Source organism: Hippichthys cyanospilos, chromosome 2 (genome assembly GCF_059441005.1).
Source record: "Hippichthys cyanospilos isolate Australia breed blue-spotted pipefish chromosome 2, RoL_Hcya_1.0, whole genome shotgun sequence".
In the NCBI taxonomy this organism is placed as follows: domain Eukaryota; kingdom Metazoa; phylum Chordata; class Actinopteri; order Syngnathiformes; family Syngnathidae; genus Hippichthys; species Hippichthys cyanospilos.
Genome location: NC_142370.1, coordinates 4,867,560 through 4,889,361, shown reverse-complemented (window position 1 = coordinate 4,889,361; position 21,802 = coordinate 4,867,560). Strand labels below are relative to the sequence as shown.

Sequence of the window (21,802 nt, the reverse complement as noted above, 5' to 3'; positions counted from 1 at the left end):
ATTCACCACCACCAAGGAAGTCTGCAGTCATTGACGCACAACTTCCGCCAATATGTGGGCTATCCTTGAAGTGTTAGAATTTGCCTCGAAAGAATAAAGGCAACATATTCAGTAAGTACTTTTTTTTGTACGTAACTAGATGCAAGACCGCTTCAACATCCTGGGTGAGTGGTCTATTCGTCGTGCATTACACGCGGTCGGACTCAAGAACCACGAAGGCCTTGCTCTCAATGGAAACACGAAGCGCATCATGTTAGCTTAGCTGTTTTTGTTTGACGTTAAGCAGGCTGAGGTGAATGTGCTTTGCTAATGACCCACTACACTTTTCTGTCGTAGATGACAGTTTACTTTCAGGGCCAGCCTCAGCCTTTTCGCGTCGCAATTTAAGTCATGTTGTAGGCATTTTGCTTCCAAATGCTCACACGCTGGAGTGCATGCAATGGAGGTAGCCCCACTTGCATGTTTTTTTTGTGTTTGGACAAGTACAGCACTTTTTAACTCCCAATTCATTTGTGTATGTTGTTTAAAATATCAGTAATGGTGTATCTGCCCTACGATAATGTGTGCAATCTTGAGCTTTTCATCTAACGGTCAAAGTCAAACTTCTCACCTCGGTTTAATTGTTTTGTAATATGTTTTTCTTTTGACACATGCCACTATTGTTTGCCACAGTCTTTCAAGGTGACTGTATTACTTTATAACGATGGTAATTAATTACTAATTAATTGGTTATAAACAAAGCCTGATTACTCTATGATTGATTTATTAGTTACATTAAACCACTGACAATACTTCACTGGAAGTGAATAGTAAATTTAATTATCGGTCAACAGTTGCCGGGCTCAGAAGATGAGAACATGCGTCGTTATTACTGTTTGTAACTCTGGCTTCTATAATTGTCAATATTAATGGGCACTAAACGTTTTAAAATTAATACCTACTATTAATGAAATGAACTAGGCGATAGATAGGTTGCAATCTATATGAATCACTTTTTTCCTATCGTCTGTGGTTGTTTGTTACTTTCCCTAGCGTGTGGCTTTCACTTATACGTATGCTACACAGCTCAAAGCAGACTCTACAAAACACGGGAGTGAATCATTACAGTCATTTTACATTCAAGCCAGCTTTTTTGTAATGTTTCCCTTCAAACACTATGCTCATCAGCATGCTACACGGAATCCTGATACCGACCCTTATCATTTGAATTAAGTGTGTTGGTTGAAGGGAAACATTGAAAACAAGCTGGATTGTGACTCTTGAGGACTGGACTGTCCACCCCTGATTTGAATGCATGAGGCAAATTAAAGTTGACACTCAATGATTGGTAATGAATAACGAGATGGGGAAATGCAAGTATCAAATATTATACTTTGGGAAAGAGTTGACTAACAAGAAGAAATCCATAATTATTTAATAAAATTCACATAAATATATACAGTGTTTTATATTAATATTTATGACAGTTTTTAAAGCTCTCATACCTGTAAAATACTTTATAAACGTTGCAAAATGCTCTCTCTCTCACACACACACACACACACACACACACACACACACACACACGAGACAGAAAAAGTGTCTATATATTCTTTTACTTGGAAAATGACAGTGGCTTGGATAAGTAAGTTTTAATCTTGCTACTGGACTGAAAATCGTAACGCATTACCTTATTGGTCACCAAACAAAGTCGTTTTATTGGACTAATTTGTTACTTCCCTACTTAGTGCTGCTCTGGTCAACAGTGTTCTCTAAGGAAGTTAAGTGGTTACATTGAGATGCAATTGTTGCTTTTACCTTTTATTTATCATTATTATTTGCATGTAATTTTTGTGTGATTTCCAGCAGTCCTGCAGAATGTCCAAGATCAGGCGGAAGGTTACAGTTGAGAATACTAAAACAATATCCGATAGCAGCAGCACCGCTACTTCCAGCAGCACCAGCAACCCTGCCGCCCCATCGCGACGGCCCAGTGTGTTTGAAAGGCTCGGTCCGAGCACTGCGAGTAATGCTGCTGATGTATGTACAGTATGGATTTTAGTGTGTTAGCATTCAGTGCTCTTCCCTATCATGAGGCATTTTAAAACTCATTTGTGTCTTTCAGAGTCACTGTAGAAATTGGCTGAAGACAGGAAACTGCAGTTACGGGAACACTTGTCGCTACACACATGGAAGTCAACCACGAGGCAAAGGATTTAATTTCAGCCGGTATGTTGGCTTGTTTCTAAGTAGGTTAAATGAATTTCAAAAGTAATATAATTGTGTTGTTTTTTTTTTCCTCGATATTATGATAGATACTAAGATGGACGATTAACCATTTGTGATAATGAAAGTCAGTTTATCTGTTAGAATTACGAGTACATGTTCACTACGAGAACAAAAGTCCCCTTCAAATGTATTGGCACAGGAAGGTCAATCATACAATGAAACAATAGTTGGCGTGTCATTGAAACCAGGGACTCTTTTGACCGTGTCAGGGTTCGTTCAAATTCGCAAACATGTTCAAAATTGCCTTGCGACGAACAGTACACGCGAACATCTGGTGGCTGTTTGCCGAACATTTGCAACTTTAAACGAACCCTGAGAAGATCAAAAGAGCCTCAACTGTTGGAGACAGTCACCAATGTTCACCTCACTGTGGGATTACGGCGGAATACATGACCTCAGTGTTTGTGTCCGTCTCCCTTTGATTTTGGAGCAGGTCAGCAGAGAGACCCACTGGTGACTTGCGGGAGAGGATGAAAAATAAGAGACAGGATAATGAACCAGACAGTGTGAAGCGTGATTTGGATGAGTCAGTATCTCCTTCAGGAAGAGTAAGTGCACATCCACAGTCTATTTTTGATTTTACACAGATAACCAGTTGTTCAAAAATGTTGGCTCATTTTATACATTACCATTGAGGATCCAGAATACTTGAGGTATCACTCAATTTAAGATCGTCTATGGAAGCCCCTTGAGCCCACTCCTATTTGCGCAAATTAGGAGAATTGAAATGCTCCTTTATGATGAGAGAACAACTTCTGGATTACATTAAATGTTTTATGGAGTTAGGAGCTATGGACTTTGCAATTATGAGATTGAAATCCCCATTGTCTCGCAAGCATGTCTTGATGCTTATCCCTTGTGGGACTTGCTTGTAACACCTCACCAGAGTGGCGTAGAGAAGACCTCCCAAGTAGATGCCATTGCCACCTCAACTGCCTGCTCGCAATGCAGTGCATCCCCTCCCAGAGGACACAGCATCACACCCTATCTCTTAAGGGAGAACACTGGACTCTTGGACACCCTGAAAAGAAAACTCATTTTGTCAAATTTGATCAACTATCACGTTCTTTTGGTCATGAGCTGATGCTGAAGACAAAATGTGAAGCTAAAAACATAGGGTTTACATTAAACTGTGAACTTTACTCTTTGGCTTGACAGTTACAGTCTGTATCACACTCACTCGCTCATTCGCAAGATTCCAAGATAACGTAGATTCCCCACAATAACCCGACCAGTAGCGGTCATCACACTTTTTTTTTTTTTTTTTTTTTTTTTTGACTGTGAGGACTAGTTTGAAATGCTGATTTCGACCACTTCAAGCTTTTCTGTAAGGCTCCAGTGAGAGTTGGAGATCATGCCTTAAAGATAAAGTTGTTTTTTGTTTTTTTTGTTTTTTTGTTTTTTTTTTGCATACACACAAGAACACGAAATTTGACCACTACATTTGACCTGTCAATGTAAACGCAAACTGTTAATGGCACCCACTAATAGCGCAGGCTTCTGAAGTGTCTAGGCAGAGGTTTAGGGTATCGATGTAATGCTCTAGGATAACGCAGCCATGCCTTCAGAGGGGTTGCACCACATTTTTTTTTTAAAATAGACCCCACAACACAAACCAAAAGTAGTTTTCTTTTCCAAAGAACAACGTGTGGGTCACTGACTGACTGACTACTCTCAATTGAAGCAGCGCCATCCTTCTCACTACAAACTGTAATATCAACAATGGCCAAAGGTGGCGCCAAAAAAACCCACAAATGAATGAACTGTTAAAGGATAAACGAAAACAATTCCAAAACATCATCATATCAGGTGCGGCCCATGCGGCCCAGTATCAGTTGATCCATGGATTGGTACCGGGCTGTGGACCGGTGGTTGGGGACCACTGTTCTAAGGGAGAAAAACTAACCCCTCCACCATGATCAGATGATGACTAAAGAGTGTTATCAAAATGGAAATAATCATAATAGAAATGTGTTGTGTATCTGTGTGCCTGTCTCGAATCAAAGCAGAAAGACTCCTCTAGGGTCCGACAGAGAGAGAAAGAGGATATTAAAATTACTAAGGAGCGCACACCTGCCAGCGAAGAAGAGCCCATAGAGTGGGAAACAAACCGTGAAGGTTTGCCAGATTTTTACATTTACCTTCCTAGCCTGTAACGTGTATATTATTTCTTGAAGGTTCTCAGGTTTTGTTTTTTTTTTTAAGTTTATTTTTGTTGGATTTTTAGATTCTGATATTGGGGATTACGATTACGAGTTATCCCTCGAGATGAAACGGCAGAAGATTCAACGTGAGCTGATGAAACTGGAGCAAGAAAATTTAGAGAAAAGAGAGGAAATTGTCATCAAGAAAGACGAGACGCCCACCAAAACGCGAGCCGCGGGCATGCAAAAAGTAAGAAGCAAGAGTTTCGTAGTCTTTTCACAGCTTTACTGTCCATCTGATACAGTTGCTGCAGCCTCAAAGATCGGCCGATACAGATTTGCTTCTTTTTGTCATTCTAAGCGTTGTTTACAATACGTGGCTGTAATTGACTCATACTGACATCCCCACATTCATTTTCCAACATCTATTCTGCCTGGCTAAAGCAGAGTTATGCATACCTCTCGGGGTACCTTGCAGGGTTGTTTTTGTAACCTGTAATAATTTATTGCCCAGATCTGTGGCACTGTCGCACCAAAATCACAACAGCCACGTCTCAAGTCAAGTGTTTCTTTAATTAAAGTGCACCTGTATACTGAGAACGAAAAATATATGTGGTTTATCAAGAAAAACTACCTCCATATGCAATTTTGATCTCACTAGTTATATTAAAGCAAGGTTGTAAAAACAGTGGAAAGCTGTTTGTCGAGACAACATGCATGCTCCCATACTTGCCAGCAGGGGACGGAGACATGACATGGCCACATTGAGAGCCAGTCTGGCTGCCATTCATCTCCCATTCAATATGCATCATTTTTTTTGTTCAGTGTGACACATCTGAGTCAGTCATTCTTCCAATCCTTTCAAAAGTGTGTATCACATGACTATTTGCTTTCCCTTATATTTCCTAAGTGCACACAGTGTACATTTATGTGTTGAGCTATTTTTTTAAATTTCATTTGGAAGTACTATTTGAATAACCTTTCAGTCAGGGATGCCATTTCATGTTATTGCGACCATTCCTATAGCCCCTGCCATTTTTTGAAAAGTTGCTTTGGCCTAATGGGAGTGACTCGGTTAAATCCCAAATCAACAGTCTGATGTACAACACTTAAGATCTCACAGGGATCGAGTGTGAAGTGCCCCAAAATATACACACTGATATGTAACACTTACTAGATTTGGTGTAGATGTTGAGTTGTTTTGTTTTTGTCATCACCCTGTGTACCTGGTCATCATCGGCAATCTGTCACTTCTTTAGAAGGAAAGCTTCGTGCCGTTCTTCGGCAAAACAGCCGTCCACCAGTGACGAACCAACAGACTGTCAGGCAATCCGATAGATTGCCCTAATTGTTGATCAGTATCAGTTCTTATCAATGTACTTTGACAATAAAGGTGAATCTGATCCTCAGGCCTCCCCTGAGCCGATACGCTCACAAGACACTCCACCACCCAAGAAGACCGGTAGCTCCCCAAAACAAAAAAGCGGACTCAAAGGGTCGGGAAAGAAAGAGAAGAAGATTTCTGGATCCTCTCCTGTCGCAGAGCCTACAAAGTAGGTTTCTTTAAACCAAGTAGTACTATTCAGTTTAAATATTGTTATCAAACTGTAAATGGTCTTTGTTTTTTCCCCACAAAGCAGGAGCTTGTTTAAATAGTGAATGGTATTTGTGTGCACATGCTTAACTTTAAATGTGTTTAGCTAATCCTAAACAGCCACAGGTCATTTGTTCAAAGGGAACCTTGACAGCATTCTGTTTATCTAGATTGGAAAAGGTTTTGAAAATGGACAGCTCAAAAGGGAAAGGAAGATTCTGAAATCTGATAAAATCATGTAATCTGGGTCGCTGTGTCCTTGAAACAAAACACTTGCCTCCAGCGGTTGGTTAGACATGCCATAGATACAATATGGCAGGCTTTGTCAGCCTGCCCCAGTATTCTTGTTTTTATTATTGCATTATTATGTTTTCGTGTTGTTCAAAACAGAAGTGGATAACTGATAAAAAAAAAAATCAAGAGGAAATTGTTGCAAACTTCAAAATTTAGCACTTGATTTGGTTACTGTGATTATGCATGTAAAATAGAGTATGCTACCAATTTAGCCTTTCAGTATTATAAAAATACAGTGGACCCCCGGTTTACGAGATTAATCCGTTCCTCAGCTGGGATCGTAACGCAAATTTGCCGGAGGCCGGGCAATCCAAATATATGGTAATTAGCTAATGCTTGTAAAACCCCACAAAAAATTGTACATACATAATTAAAATTTGCATCAAAACTGCATAGTAAGTGCTACTTATAATATACATGTATACAATGAAATAACTTCATAAATAAAAAAAAATATATGATGGATTTATTTACCTTTAAATGAAGTGACGAGCATGTTATGGCCATATTCCCAAGTGAGGATAGCCTAGGCTAGGCTATCTTAGCCTTCTTTGTATTTCGTATTTATCTCCAGCTTTGTTTCCTTTTAAATCATCTTCCTACTTCTCTCTTTAACATCACAAGCAATCTTGGGACCAATGGCTAACCAATTAAAGTTTGAATTATGCACTAAAATACACAATACATACCATATTGAAATCACTCTCAAATCCTTAGGCAGACATCTTTGTGACCCCATCTGCCGACACACGCGCGAACTGAACAGCATGTTTGAGGTGTCGTAAGTTGAAAAAAATGGCTCAACATTTCACAATAAGAAAAAACATTTACATCCTTTTCTTATCATTCATGTCTGTAATAATAGAGAAAAAAGCTGGACTTCCAAATGCTGGGTTTCTACTTGAACTCTCAACATTCTTTTGTTTCTTGTTTTTGTTTTGCTAACTATTAGATGTTTAGCTTTTTTTTTTTTTCTTCCGAAATTTATGACTTATATTCCCAATGTGGTTGTGGCTGTATATATGTTCTTTATTGTAGCTCAGATGGGTGGAACATTTACCTATTTGTGCAACCACATTAGCAACACATTACAATATCAGTGTTTCAACTTCATTTTTAAACTTTACTAGGATGAACTAAACTGGAAACAGAGCTAATGTTTACACGACATAGCTTTAACAAATGCAATGAAAGCCCTCTTAAAGGGACATTGTGTAAGATTTAGACTGTTTTTCACGACGGACAGCAGGAGGTGCGGTATTTACCATTTTCCATAGCTATAAAGGACTTGGCAGCCTCTGGAGGAGTGCCACCCACCATGTAGTAATATAATTTAATGATAACTAGACCTACGATTATATTTACAACATGCTGTTGGTCGTTAAGAACACATCTATTTGCAAGTTTTTGAACTTTGTAATCATTTGTTTTTTCCTTTTAAATGAAAAACGGTCTAAATCCTACACAGTGTCCCTTTAAGTTTCAGTCCTAAGAAAAGCATTAGCTAAGAAGCGTACATGATGACATTTTTCGCGCTCATCATTGATGCCTTTTTACCAGACCACAGAAAGGATCCCACGGTAAGAAGAAAGGGCCTCGTACCCCCAGTCCTCCACCTCCAGTGCCCTTGGACATTCCTGTGGTTGTGAAAAAGCACAAGGGCAAGCACAAAAACAAAGAGAAGTGCGAAGAGAAGCAGAAAGAAGGGAAAGACAGAGGACGCGATGCAGAAAAGCACAAAGAGAAAAAGGAGAAACGAAGGTAAGAAATGCGTTCATCAATTCGCCACCGTAAATGGCTATTCATACTTTTGCTCTTTCATAGGGACCGTTCTGACAGTTCTCATAAGGCAAAGCGCTCAGTGACCTCAGAGGACCATTCTGGTAGTAGGTCACCTTCCTCCTCAGTGAGGAAAAAGTCCACCTCTCCTAAAGCTTCCTCACATAAGGCCGCTCGACCACAGTCTCCTCCGCGCAGGTCAGCACATGTGTTGTCTGCATTTGGATCGCTCAGGACTAAGGCTATGATGCGTTAACTTTGCTTCTCTTTGTAGGTCGCCAACACCTCCACGGCACCAGCGCACTCCCACACCACCCCATCGCCACTCTCCTTCTTCTCGCTCCGACTCCTCTCCTCATCGACATTCGCCCTCTCCTCGCCGCCGCCGTCGCTCATCTTCTCCCACCTACCACCGTAGCTCCACAGTCGCTGCCTCTTCTCCGCCGCGGTCCCAACGCTCTCGTTCTCCTGCCACCTCCCAAGATGCGTCTTCGCCCCACCGTCGATTGGACAAATCCAGCCCTGCTCTTCACCACTCCAGAGGCCGTGACAGAAGCCGTGGTGATCGCGAGAGGAGTCCGCACACTCAGGAGCGCAGACATGAGCGCAGAGATGGTACAAGTCTTTCCAGTCTTTTTTTCTTATTTCAGTTGTCACATAGAAATAGAGATTTTGTGTGTTGGTTTGTGTGTGCGTGCGTGCTTGTTTTTGAATGTGACAAACACAGCCAAAGATTTGATTAGATTTATAGAACATATAAACACATGACAAAATGGAATTGATAAATAAAATAAGGAAAATTAAAGATGTAAATCATCATTAATAGATATGACAGTTTAACAGCGTTTACATGCTCAAAAGGAGTAAGAGCAAGTTCAAAAACGTATGGAGTCCGACCCCTTGTTACTCTCATCATATACAGACACTATTGTTAATTATCATATACAGTAAAATATAGTCTTCTCAATTCGGCTTTTCGCTTTAGGGGTCGCCACTTTGAATCAATTGCCTCCATCTAAGCTTGTCCGCCGCATCCTATTATCTCACTCCACCTGCCTTCATGTCCTCTCTAACTACATTTATGAACCTCCTCTTTGGTTTTATTCAGCATCCTTCTACCTTTATAGTCACTGTCTTCGTTTTTGGACATGTCAAAACCATCTCAGTTTGGCCTCGTTGATTTTTCTCTCAAAACTCTTAATGTGTGTGCTGTCTTTCTGATTAATTGCTGGCCCTATCTATCTTGGTCACTCGCAAAGAGAACCTCAGCATCGCTGGCTTCAGGCCAAACAAGATTGCTAGCCTCACCATAGCCTCGTACATCTTTAATCTCATTTTAGCTGAAAAATTTCTGTCACACATCACACCTGACACTTTCCAGCCTCCCTGCAAACATTTCTTTCCTCTTTTCTACACTCTCCACTGCTCTGGACTGTTGACCCCAAATACTTAAAACCCTCCACCTTCTTTATCTCTTCTCCTTGTATCTTCACAAAAGATTATATGTTCTAAAGATATATCTTCACTGACAAATTACGAATGTCAGACCAGCAAAATAATGTAAGTTGTCCACCTCTGTTCCACCACAGTCACGAGTTTTGGACAAACAGTTGTAGAACCTTACTGTGCTGTGCATCATTTTAGAATTCTACTGCTGTGTCAAGGAAAATATGCAAGTAAGCCTTTTTTTTTTTTTTTCCCCCAAACAGAAAGCCGCAGGAAAGGAGACAATAACCGTGATGACTGGGATTTTGACTCAGAGCAGGTTTTGCCAAGAGACAGCCGCGATGACAGAGAGACCAGGGATGTCCGAGAGCGACGGGATGGTCGAGATAGAGGACGCGAAATGACACGAGAGCCTCGTGACCGTAGAGATGTGAAAGAAACTCGAGAAAGCAGGACAGAACCCCGCTCCGGTCGAGAGTCACTGGAACGACGAGATAGAGAGCGTGAAAAAGAGAGGGAAAGGGAGCGAGAGCGTGAAAAAGAGAAAGAAAGGGAAAGGATAGACAACCTCAGAAAGGAGGAGTTGACTCAGGAAGACAGGAGTTACGGAAGAAATCATGGGCGTGACGAAGGAGGAAGAGAAGGAAGGACGGAGACCAGAGCAGAGCGAAACGGTCGTGGGAGGGGACGTGATTTCCCTGACAAAGGCAAGACATGAATATCTCAGTGGGAAATACAAGAGCCTGTGTATGTTGTACAGTGTTAACTGGCTTTTTCCATCAGGTTCAAACCGGAACTCCAGAAGGAGCGAGTTGGACAGTAGTCATGACAACTGGGAGTCTCGAAGCAGTGGCGCACGTGAACGCAGCACAGAACGCATTGCCGCTGAAAGGGTTTCAGACCGAGACAGAAGAGCAGAGCACATCCGAGACTCTTCTTACGATAGGAGAGGTGGCCATAGTGAAAGAGACCGCAGAGATAATCGCGAGAGAGGTGAGTTAAGAAAAAAAAAGTGACTTCATATTTACTACCCAGTAATGTTTTGCTGACCACATTGTCATTTTATAAACAGCTTTTAATGAACCTTGGTACAAAAATTTTGAAAAGATAACCACAAATTTTTATGATCTGTCTCAAGAATGGTAACTAGAGTTACCTACTTCGCGGTTCCACTGTCGCGGATTCGCCACTTTGCGGATTTTTTTCCATTATGTGGATTCACGACTTCGCCGATTTTTTTTATTTATTTTTTACTTCATTACGTATGTGTATAATAAGAGAACTATATCGCTTCAGTGACCCGTAGCTGTGCCCGTGGTCCGCCATTTGGGAGTGAACAAATTCACCGTTTGCTCCATTAAGGATGAAGCAATCATTAGGAAGACGTCTGCCATCACCTTTGGCAATTCAGCGAAGCCAGTTGTTAGGGCTCATAGTAAAACGATCGTCCGTAGGGAAGATGCTTTAGCACTGTGGATTGCCGGCTGCCCGAAGAAGAACATAGTGAACCTCTTTCCTTTGAAGTCTTGCACAGCTGCAAATATATTAGTAGCGGTATATTAGTAGCAATACATATATCATGTATTGCTACTAAGATACTGTTGACCTGTGCGTCTTTCACGTTAGTAAATTGGCTGCACTGATTAACTGTAGTGGCACATTTAAAGACTTAATTGGAATAAATGGCCTCACAAGTAAACAGCCTTCAACTTTGAATTTTTTCAATTGTAATGATAAAAATGTTGGCTAGTGTGACTTGGTGGCAAGGGTCCTCTGCCCTCATTGTGCACACAATATCCAAAATCATTGATATTCATCATCTGCAATATTTGGTGTAAGTATCTTTTGTAAACGCATACATTATCAGTGGGTCTGTCATTACATTCCTTTAACTACAAGTATCAAACTGTGGCACACGCCCATCTAACACGGCCTGAAGCACAAACAATCGGTTGCATTGTTCATATTTTCACTGCACTCTACTAATGCGCATATCTATAAGGAATTTCATACACAGAGGAACTCAATGTGCATTTCATAATTCAAAGAGCATTAAAAAACACTACACATTTTAGAACAAAGTACAGAAAAAAAATAGCCTAGTAAAATTTCAAATAAAACCAAGAAAAAAAATGTTGTTTTTAATGAGACCTCATTAGTGCCTTGTGCAATCCCTTGATCACCTGTATATTTAACAAATCAGTTTTTAAAATGTATTGTACAGAGTTGTATGAAAACTAGTTGTTCTGAAATCAGCAACAAAAACATTTGTTGAACTCTGTAATGGCAACTTTTGTTTTCCTAGATCAAAGGGCAACCTCTCCGAACCGACATCAGAGAAGATCAGAGGAGTCCGAGAGGGAGGAACGTAGGGACGAGCGCAGGTCAGACCGAGAGGAAAGACGGGAGGACCGGACCAGAGACCGCGACAGAGAGAGGGAGCGAGAGAGGGAACGCGAGAAAGACAGGGAGCGGGAACGAGAAAGAGAGAAGGAAAGAGAGGCTGAGAGGGAACGCACCAGGGAGCGAGAACGTGAACGAGAGAGAGAGCGAGAACGTGAACGGGAGAGAGAGCGTGAAGAACGGGAGCGGGAAAGAGAGCGTGAAGAGCGGGAGCGGGAGAGGGAGAGAAAGGAGCGCGAACGGGAACGAGAGCAGCGGGAGCGAGAGAGGCAGCGGGAATGGGAGGAGCGAGACCGGGAAAGGCGGGAGAGGAGGGAGGACGCCCGAGATGACCGTCCCATTCGAGAGACAAGAGACAACCGCAAAACAAGGTATGTACTGCATTATGTGACAATAATTTCCGGACTAGTGGCTGTTACTTTTTTCACGCACCTTGAACCCTGCAAAGTAAACAATGATGTGGCTAATTTATGGAGTTTTACGGGCTTCGAGTTATTAATTTGTGTGAGGCCTATCCTAATTGTACCCCCTAGCCCTTTGTTTCATCCCATATCTCTCGACTGTGTTTGTTCAGGAGAATGAGGGTTTATCACTGTCCTCATAGGGCTTCTTCTCACATCAGTAAGCTCTCAGGTCTAAACTGCAACATAGTGACAATGGTGAGATATTTAATACAGTATAGAGGAAAACCAAAGAAGAGGTTTATAGATGTAGTCAAAGAGAACATGAAGTTAGTTGGTATGCAAAAAGACGTTGCAGGAGACAGGCATTTGTGTGATCATCCATGAAGGAAAAAGCTGAAAAGAGAAGACGAAAAAAGATTGTCTCCCCGACCCGTTTCTTGACAAGTCTACCTGTGGGCCACCGTGATTTTTGGTGAGCAGAAAATACTATGATAGCTGAAACAGTAAGGTAAGAGAACTTCTCTTTACGTTAAATTTGGTCCCTGACCTCAATAAATACCATCGGTTCATTCATCTGTTTTCTATAGCCGTTTCTTATCCTCACTCGAGTCGTTGGCTTGCTGGTGCCTATCCCAGCTGTCTTTTGGTAGTAGGCGGGGGACACCCTGAACTGGTCGCCAGCCAATTTGCAGGCCACATGAGACAAACGACGCTTCACACTCACAATCACACCTTGACCATAGAATACCTTACTTGGAAGGAAGGGTGTAGGGTTGGTTTTTATTAGCGTGAGATATTAGGGTAATTGCAAATTTGTTATACATCTTTCTTGAAACTTTTGACCTGTGCTGCACAAGTACTGTATGTACAAATATATGTTTTCTTTTTTTTTTTTTTTTTTTACATGAAGTGGGTGTAGTATCTGTAGTATTTGCACTCAATACTCTGTAAATTTCTGAAGTTTGGTGCGACGGTCTATGTTGTTATGCTAAAATATATTTTTCAAATACTCTTTCTTTATGCCCTCCAGCAGGAAGCGACCCAGGTTGGAGACCAGCCCGAGCCCCAGACCTTCACCCAAACGAGGCACGCGTGACCGCAGTCCTGTGGACAGTGATGGCTACAACAGTACAGATGAGAAAAGTGAGCGTCCCATTGGCCGAGGGCTGGCCAAGCTCCACCCACAGCCCCTTCTCCCCAGCCCTGTGTGTCCACCTCCAAGTGACAGTAGGAAATTCTTTTAGAGAGGACACATCCTTTTTGGGAATGAGGGTTTAACAGCCAGCAAATATATAGCTATTTACTAAGTCCGATGTGTTGTGACATGTTCATGTGCAGGCGCCGATAATCATCGTGTACTCAGCCAGGTGGTGCGGCCCCTGGAGCCCCTGTTGCGTTCACCATCTAAGGCTTCACTATCCGATGACAAACCCACCCACTGGAAGGACGAGGAGCGCAGAGGAGCTGGAGAAAAGAGGGAAGCACGCAGCCGGCATGAGGAACAAGAACCCCGAAATGACCGCAGCAGAGGAAGTGACCGGCGGGCCGATCAGCTGTCAGATACGCACTCTGAGTCCCGTAGCCGCGGCAGGGACCCCCGAGATTCCACACCGCCTCCTGTTTCTGTCGTTCCCGGTGCTGATCGCGAAGACAGAGATGTCACTGTGTCGCTGCCTCAAGAGGAAAGCAAAAAGAAAACCAAATCACTGAGGAAAGGCATAAAGAAAGGGCGCAAGGATGAAGACACGGCTGGTGGCAAAAGTCTAACTGGAGACCGACTCATCCCTGATCTCCCGCCAACTTCTGCTGTGACAGATGGTCCTCCATCTCTCCTTTCACCAAGGAAAGGAACTAAGAGGAAAATGCTTGAGCGCAAGAGAAAACGCGGAAGAGATTCCGAAGCATCCGAGGAGGATTCTTCTGTGCATCAACCCCTTAATAAGAGGAAGAGAGGTCCCCGGACACCACCTCCCGCCGTGAGGCCAGGGCATCGTGGCGTTGGAGGCAGCGCCGAGCCCACCCAACTGTCAAAAATGGACAACTTCAGTGACTGGTCGGATGAGGAGGTCTCCGATCGAGCCGGACAACTGGATTTCGCTTCCGCTCCACCTGAGCCTCTTCGAAGAGGCGGTGCCCCAAGGGTGGGTCGGGACAGAGACCGGTGCAATCCCCCTCCCATTGCCCCTCTGCTTCTGCAGGATCCTCCGATGCTGCTGCAGACTTTGACTCCACAGCCCCTGATGTCCCAGCCCCTTCTCCGCAAGCCTCCCGCAGAGCCGACGCGCAGTAGCAGTATGGGAAGTAACCAAAGCCGCACATCATCTAGGCGCCCGCGCTCACCCTCCAACGAGTCGGCCCACCGAGATGACCTGCCGGGATCGCGCGCCCATAGGGGGCGCCTACAGGGCACTGGCACACATGACCGGGACAGGGAGAGAGAAAGAGAGAGACTTGGCGTGAGTGACCCACCCGGAACAGAGAGGAAGTCGCGAATAGACCAGTTAAGGAGAGGCGAGCCGAGCCGCAGCACGTCTTCAGGTTTGCAATCAGATGGACTGAACATGACACAGAAAGTCCCATGTCCCACTAACACCGATTGTGCTTGTCTTGTAGACCGCCAGGATTCCCGCAGCCATAGCTCCAGGCGTAGCTCCCCTGATTCGGAGAGGCAGGCCAAGTCCCAGTCCCGTGCCGGCTCCTACGACAGCAGAGAACGGGAGCGTGACAGGGAACAGTTTGATCGGGAGAGGGACCGAAAGGAGCTCCGGCAACAGCAGCCGGGCCTGCTTCTCCAACAGCCTCTTCAACAGCAGAGGGACTGGGATCCTGAATCCAGGGATTGGCCTGGCAGGGGACGGGAGCCTCCCCCCATGCGTTCTGGCCGTGAACCTCTCCTTAGGGAGAGGGACATCCGGGACAGGGAACGCTTACTGCCCGAGGGGCTCATCCAGCAGCATGAGCGGGAACGCGAGCGCGAGAGAGAACGGGACAGGGACAGCAGGGGTGAAAGAGGCAGCGATAGAGAGAAGGAGAGAGTGATGATGCTGGACCTGCCGCCCCACTCTGACTCGAGAGCCGCGGGACGAGGTGACCTCATGCGGCAAGACTATGAGCCCCTCCTGCCAAGAGAAGCCTTTAGCCCGCCGGAAGCTGACAAACCAAGCAACAGCCACCATACTGCCGATGAGCAGGCCGAGACGGAGAGGGTGGACAGCAATGACGGTAAAAATATAAAGGCGTTTGGGCGGTGTGCAACTCGCTAATAGGTCTAAAAGGTCGACTGAACGACAGTACAAGTGAAACAAAATGACTCAGGGACGATTCAGTGATTGAATTTGACGTGGTACGGCTGTAGCTTTTGTTACATTTATTAGTACGATTTGTTTTGGATTGGTTTCATCAATTCCGTTAAATACCTGGGATAGGATGTCCAGACTCCTAAAAGACATAAGATGTCTTTGGGGTTGGATTCCACGATATTGCTGGAACGTTGAGGTGTGTGATTGAGCGTTGATGCGGATGATATGGGCTGCTGTGTTGTCAGGAGAGGATGAGAGGAAGGAAGATGACAGCCAGTCAGTGGCATCCGCCGGAGAGGATTATGAACCAATCAGTGATGATGAGCTTGATGAAATTTTGGCCGACAGCCAGAAAAAAGAGGACCAGCACGATGAGGAGAAAATTACAGGTCTCGGCTCATCCCTTTTTCTTACTGTTTGTTACGGCTCACGCCAGAGCTCTCGCGACTGTTGACCTTGCCCATCCATGTGTCGCCAGGCCCTCTGGATGTCATTGATGTGGACTGGTCCAGTCTGATGCCCAAACAAAAGCCAGAGCCCCGGGCGGCCGGCGCAGCTCTCCTACGGTTCACCCCAGGGGCTGTTCTCCTCAGGGCTGGTGTCTCAAAGCGCCTTGCTGGGACCGCGCTTCTGGAGAAGGTCAGAGAGGTGTGCGAGTCAGAGCTGGATGACCCCAAAGGTGAGAGTTTGCATCTGAGCATTCTTTTTCAAATGTGCTATCAGTGAATATGAATTAAGGGTACAAACGTTAAGGCTGACAAAGCGGGCGAATCACAAGCAGTTCAGTGCCATAGGGTTCTAAGGATCAATCATTTTCAAAACACACTAATCGGTCCAGTGACGAAAACCGTATATTTTCACTTATTTGTATAAAACACCGGGACGCCCCGGGCAGGGTGTTAAAAAAAAAAAAAAAAGTATGGTTCAACCTTGGTGCAAATTTTATGAGTGAAATTGCAGTTTCAGAAAACATGATCAAAGAAGCATGTATTTTACACACATGTACAAGTTGTACTCACAAATTTACATACCATACATTTACATACATTTTTTTTTTCCTTTCATCCATTGTTTGGGTTTGTATCAAGCAGTTTTTAATAACAAAAACCTTTATTTTTAAATCAAAATGACGAAAATGACTTTGATCAAAATTGAATAAAAATTTTAAATAAAATTTTTTAAACATTTTTAAACAAAAATTAACATACTCTCATTTGTCATTTGTGATAGTAGTTGATTGTGGCTCTTTATTATCCCTGATGGTTAAGCTGTCCATTCTTCTTGACCATGGCTCAAGTAAATACTTGGACTGTCTGGTATGGACTGCATGCTTGAGGTCTCCCGAGTGCCTCAATGATAATTGAGATAAGAAGGCTGAGATGGCCACAACAGAACCTTCAAGCGTCACTTTATTTCGCTCCAGCCAATGCCGGGTGGGCTCGGCTTTGTGTTTTGTACCGTTATCATGTGGGGAGTATCCAATTACGTCCCATGTGCAGCTTCTGGGCTGATGAGTGCAAATTGTCTTCCAGTATTTGCCCGTGTCTTTGTAGCTCACTCGCTCCCAAATCATCAGCAATCAACCCTCATGCTACACAGTAGGGATGGTTTCATCTTAGGCCTTGTTGACGCTTTTCCAAATGTTACACTAACGGTAATCATCGCTGATCATGCCACTCATCAGGCAACTGTAAACTTTGATTGCTCATTTTAGTCAGATGTGATGGAAGAGGGAAACATCTGAAACATGCAGGATGATGGCCCTCCAGGACCAGAGTTTGATGGTTTGGTGTTTTTGTCCATCCCTGGCGGACTCCCGTAACGCCAGTGCTTCTCAAATAGTGGCAAAAGGCTTTGGTTTTTGTCATGTGAAGTTTAATTGCAATAAAATACGATTTTTTTTTTTTTTTTCTAGTTTCAGGCACTTTGATGCACTTTCTGTTTTAGACTAAGCTGTAACCCGTATAAACGCTGTAACAAAAATAACAGTTGTTGAAATTTAATTTAGATTGCTTTTCAGGTAAATTCATACAATTTTTATAGATGATAATCAGATTTATAGTCAGCGCGTTGAATGAAAGCATAAAAAGTTTTCTCTTTCCTGGGGAGGGGGGGGGTGCAAAATATAATTGAGCACTGCATTACGCTGACAACTGACCAAAGCACGCGCCACATGCCTGACTGCAACTGACTTGATTTTATATGGAAATGCATTGCATACGGCCAAGCCACAAGCCTTCCTTAGCTGCAAAAACAAAAAGAAAAAAATCACATTTGAACGCAACTTCCAGAAACCACCTCTTATGGTTCTCTGTGGACTGCAGTTTGGGTGGACTCCATTCTAGATTTGCGTTGGTGTATCGTCATCTATGTGTGGAATCTTGCGTTGAAATTAGTTGAGCACACTATGTAAAGTCTACTTAAAAATGTTCAGTGGTAGCTTTTGTTTTAATTGTGTCTTAGATAAACAGTTAATTGAAAATCTCCTTGACACCTTAAGCGTTTTCAATAACATACAGTATTTAGTTTTCGTATCACTATTTCAAAAGGTTGTGTTTTGAAAATGGTTAGTGATGAAGGGATACCTGTAAAAGTTTCTTGGTGTGATTTTTGCTTCTTTGGGGCCGAAAGGCTTAAGTTTACCAGGACTAGAATACAAACGGTAGTTGTGCATCCTTTCCAGATGCTGACAAGCTGTTTGAACATGACCTTGGGGCCTTAAACATGGCTGCCCTCAACAGACGAGTGGAGCGAGCAGGTTTACTCAGCAACCTGGGGCCCTGCTGCAAGGCTCTGTGTGCCCGCAGAGACTTTAGCATCCGCAGGCAGCTCTTGAAAAATGAGAAGGTAAGCTTCGTGCTGTCGTTAGAAGGGCTTTTAAATCAAGACGTTTCATTGTCCGTGTAATGTAAGTGTTTAAGGCTGTCGGCTTGTGACCTTCTTTCTTTCCTTCAGGGCCTCACCAAACAATATCCCATGAATCCCGTGGTGGACAGCGAGCTGCTGCAAATGAGCGTGCGTCTTTTTAGGAGAACAGTGACCGGTCAGACTTCTGTCCCTGAAAGATCTGACAGTGGCTCGGATCCAACTCCCGAAGATGCTCCGGCCAGCGGCATCAGCAAGCTCGCTGTGGGACAGCCAGAGGTTTGTGTGTCATGAGATGCACAAGGTGGCCTTTTGTCAGCGAGTTTGTGAACCTAATGGCTTGGAAGCCTTGACTTTTACCTATTCCACTTGGTCATAGACGTAACCTTTTAGTTGGAAATAAAACTATGTTGCAAAATTGGGACTCGTTATTTACATCCAAACTGTGTTGCATTACGCGCATGTCGTGTCCAAATGAATACTTGTGTCCTGATTTTGGAAATGTTCAAAACCAAAAAAAAAAACTGTTCTGAGATTTGTCTGTTTTAACTTTTCATATTGTCAGACATTGTTCATTACTTGGTGCAAAACAATATTTACACTGACTAGCGCTCCAAGCCACACTTAGTGGAAACATTAGTCACAACTTGCAAGTTGCAACATATCTCAGTTTAAAAGCTATCTAGACCACACTCAAGGCCCAGGGGCCATGTCTGGCCTGCCACATCATTTTATGTGGCCCGCAAAATGCTAAATTCGGGTTCAAGGTTCTAACTAAAACATCACATTTGCAAGTTGTCGTTACCTTCAAAACAGTTTTTGAGAACACTTTTGGGGAAACAAGCATTCTTTGTTACCAATACCTCTTTGGAAGAGTTTTTACTGGCCCCTGATCTCAAAACTAGGTAAGTATGTGACGATCATATTTAAAAATGATTTGACTTCACAGTCATAATGGCCCTCCATCAGAAACTAGAGGTACTATTTGGCTCACGATTAAATTGGCTTTGACACCCTTGATCTCGACTGGCTCACCAACATAATAGCAACTTAGTGCTTTCTCTTGGTACTGTGTAATGTGGGGTGCTAACAGTTTAATACACACCTCTGAAAAAACAAGTTGGCTGAAATTATTTAGGCTAGGTGTACATTGTCTCATGAAATGTTTCGGGTTGGTTATGTGCTCCTAGGCTGACCTTGGTCATTTTCGGTTTTTGCACCAATATAGTTAAAAGCTTCAAAGAAAGGACAGCTACTTTCGGTCAAAAATAGTAAAGGCTCAATTTGCCAGTGTCACAGGACTGAACGGGGGTGGGGGGGCTCTCTACAAGTCACATTATGATTGCATGGTTTGTCTGTGGCCATAAGCACTACTCTCTGCATTACACTTTGTTCACCTAATTCACCTTTAAGCAGAGCTATGCGGTGGCTTAAGGTGTTGTGACTGGCCATCCCACTCCCGAATTTCCGGCTAAACCCCTTCCAATGATGTGGAACATTGGTAGAACGGTTGTTGCTTTAAACTTCTTAAAACTTCTTTAAACTTCATCTTTTGGCCTTTTTGCAAGCTAACAATTCATATTACATATGTACATATTCATTTATCAAAATGACTTCTATTCAATTTTCTATTAGTATTTGTATAATTTTAGAAATGTGTACTGGAGTCCACAAAACAAAAAGTCACAACTAAAATCTCTCGACCCCCATTCGACCCCCTCGCTGATTTATATATTAAAAAGTTGACCGGAAATGAGTCTATAGTCACTTTTTAAATAATAGTACATTTAAGTCTTAATACTGATGACGTCAGATTGTTCCGACCTTGAGTTTAATCTTTCGAATTGAGAGGAAGAGCGATGATTTATTCTACTCCAATGGATATGAGTTCATTGTCAAAGTAATACTGTATACTGTACATGGCTTCGGGATGTGAGAAAATAAAGGACGCTCATTTTTGCTCCTTTTACGCGGATGTTTACCTTCTATGCTTGTTTCCTTACAAACATTTTTACAGACGGACTTGTTTCCTTTACCCACAATGCACGCCTTCCATTCAGTCCTTCCGACTTCCGGCTCAGCAGCCTGCTACTGTGAGTGTGTATTTCTCGAACAAGATTTTAATAATCTATTGCCATCCTGCGGTATTAAACACTAGAATGTGGATACACAGCTAAAACCTGTGTACACAAGTACGCGCAGTACTTTTCGGGATGGTTTTGGTTGCATATACTTGACGCTACAAGGACATTTAAAATGATAAACGGTAGCTGTGCATTAACCCGAGGGCTTGTGCGCTATTTACCGTTAAGCTGTGGGATTTCTTCGTTTTGCCGATCTTAAGCATTGGTGATTCCTTTTAAAATGTTACTTCGGCTTGTCGTTTTACCTCGCAATGTTCGACTTTTCTAAACGCGGTTTCCGTTCCGCCTTTAAATGTAAATGCAAATGTCGTGTCAACTTAAATGAGTTCCCATTTAATTATTACTAGATGGCACCAACTAAGAAAGGTGAAAAGAAGAAAGGACGCTCGGCCATCAACGAGGTGGTGACCAGAGAGTACACCATCAACATCCACAAGCGTATCCATGGAGTGTGAGTGGAACGTGAAAATTTCCAACGTTTGCATAGACGCATGCCACATATGTATTTAAGCTTTAAAGACTTTCTATTTTCAAACCGTTGAAGCTGATGAAGTCATGGTTTACAGGGGTTTCAAGAAGAGGGCTCCCCGTGCCATCAAGGAAATCCGCAAGTTTGCGGTGAAAGAGATGGGCACCCCGGATGTCCGGATCGACACTCGCCTTAACAAGGCGGTGTGGAGCAAGGGGGTCAGGTAAGACGTATTTGAGTGTTTAGCCAACAGCAGTCGTTTACATTAAGAAGAATGATTAAAGAGTAATATGGACAAGGGATGGCATGATTGTAATTGTCTGCTTTCCTGTCACAATATGGTATAGTTTTTGCCTTGCGTTTAATGTTTTATAGAAATAGTTTCCAGCGGAGAACGTATTGGTAACTGTTATTTGTTTGTGCAGGAACGTTCCATACAGAATACGCGTTCGACTGTCCAGGAAACGTAATGAAGATGAAGACTCCCCCAACAAACTGTACACTCTGGTTACATATGTTCCAGTCACAACTTGCAAAGGTGAGCACACAAGTTTTCTTGTTCGCCCGTAATTCGGCTCAACGGTTGGTTTAACCTCTGCTTTTTGTGTCCTGCAGGTCTGCAGACAGTCAATGTTGACGAAAACTAAACATTTGCGAATGGAATAAACCTCAATAAAAGGAGTTGTTCCTCAA

General features: G+C 43.1%; 2 protein-coding genes across 7 annotated transcripts; both read left to right on the top strand.

The window, feature by feature from the left end:
• Nucleotides 1-12: 12 nt before the first annotated feature.
• On the top strand, nucleotides 13-18,914 carry zc3h13 (zinc finger CCCH-type containing 13). 6 transcript variants are annotated; one of them, XM_088404023.1, is made up of 20 exons: nucleotides 13-111; nucleotides 1,849-2,019; nucleotides 2,105-2,208; nucleotides 2,702-2,816; nucleotides 4,275-4,386; nucleotides 4,496-4,662; nucleotides 5,823-5,965; nucleotides 7,861-8,061; nucleotides 8,125-8,277; nucleotides 8,354-8,694; nucleotides 9,789-10,232; nucleotides 10,309-10,518; nucleotides 11,831-12,299; nucleotides 13,363-13,559; nucleotides 13,671-14,870; nucleotides 14,946-15,554; nucleotides 15,877-16,020; nucleotides 16,110-16,310; nucleotides 18,315-18,478; nucleotides 18,587-18,914. In XM_088404023.1, the coding sequence occupies exons 2-20, from the start codon at nucleotides 1,858-1,860 to the stop codon at nucleotides 18,788-18,790; spliced, it is 5,340 nt and encodes a 1,779-aa protein (XP_088260149.1). In that variant the 5' UTR covers nucleotides 13-111; nucleotides 1,849-1,857; the 3' UTR covers nucleotides 18,791-18,914. The 6 variants fall into 6 exon arrangements, with proteins under 6 accessions (XP_088260149.1, XP_088260157.1, XP_088260182.1 ...); XM_088404031.1 differs by having other exon boundaries at nucleotides 20-111; nucleotides 1,846-2,019; nucleotides 4,278-4,386; XM_088404056.1 differs by having other exon boundaries at nucleotides 20-111; nucleotides 1,846-2,019; nucleotides 13,366-13,475.
• Nucleotides 18,915-20,513: 1,599 nt separating this feature from the next.
• Nucleotides 20,514-21,802, top strand: rpl31 (ribosomal protein L31). Its single transcript, XM_088404077.1, has 5 exons — nucleotides 20,514-20,589; nucleotides 20,988-21,091; nucleotides 21,207-21,332; nucleotides 21,535-21,647; nucleotides 21,725-21,802. The coding sequence occupies exons 2-5, from the start codon at nucleotides 20,988-20,990 to the stop codon at nucleotides 21,754-21,756; spliced, it is 375 nt and encodes a 124-aa protein (XP_088260203.1). The 5' UTR covers nucleotides 20,514-20,589; the 3' UTR covers nucleotides 21,757-21,802.

What these genes read in the sequence shown, in the direction of transcription:
- zc3h13 (XM_088404023.1), top strand. Translation starts at nt 1,858, where the DNA reads ATGTCCAAGATCAGGCGGAAGGTTACAGTTGAGAATACTAAAACAATA. An exon ending in GAGCCGCGGGCATGCAAAAA is followed by an intron (nt 4,663 to 5,822) that starts GTAAGAAGCAAG and finishes TCTGATCCTCAG; the next exon opens with GCCTCCCCTGAGCCGATACG. An exon ending in GAGAAAAAGGAGAAACGAAG is followed by an intron (nt 8,062 to 8,124) that starts GTAAGAAATGCG and finishes GCTCTTTCATAG; the next exon opens with GGACCGTTCTGACAGTTCTC.
- rpl31 (XM_088404077.1), top strand. Translation starts at nt 20,988, where the DNA reads ATGGCACCAACTAAGAAAGGTGAAAAGAAGAAAGGACGCTCGGCCATC. An exon ending in CACAAGCGTATCCATGGAGT is followed by an intron (nt 21,092 to 21,206) that starts GTGAGTGGAACG and finishes CATGGTTTACAG; the next exon opens with GGGTTTCAAGAAGAGGGCTC. An exon ending in TCCAGTCACAACTTGCAAAG is followed by an intron (nt 21,648 to 21,724) that starts GTGAGCACACAA and finishes TGTGTCCTGCAG; the next exon opens with GTCTGCAGACAGTCAATGTT.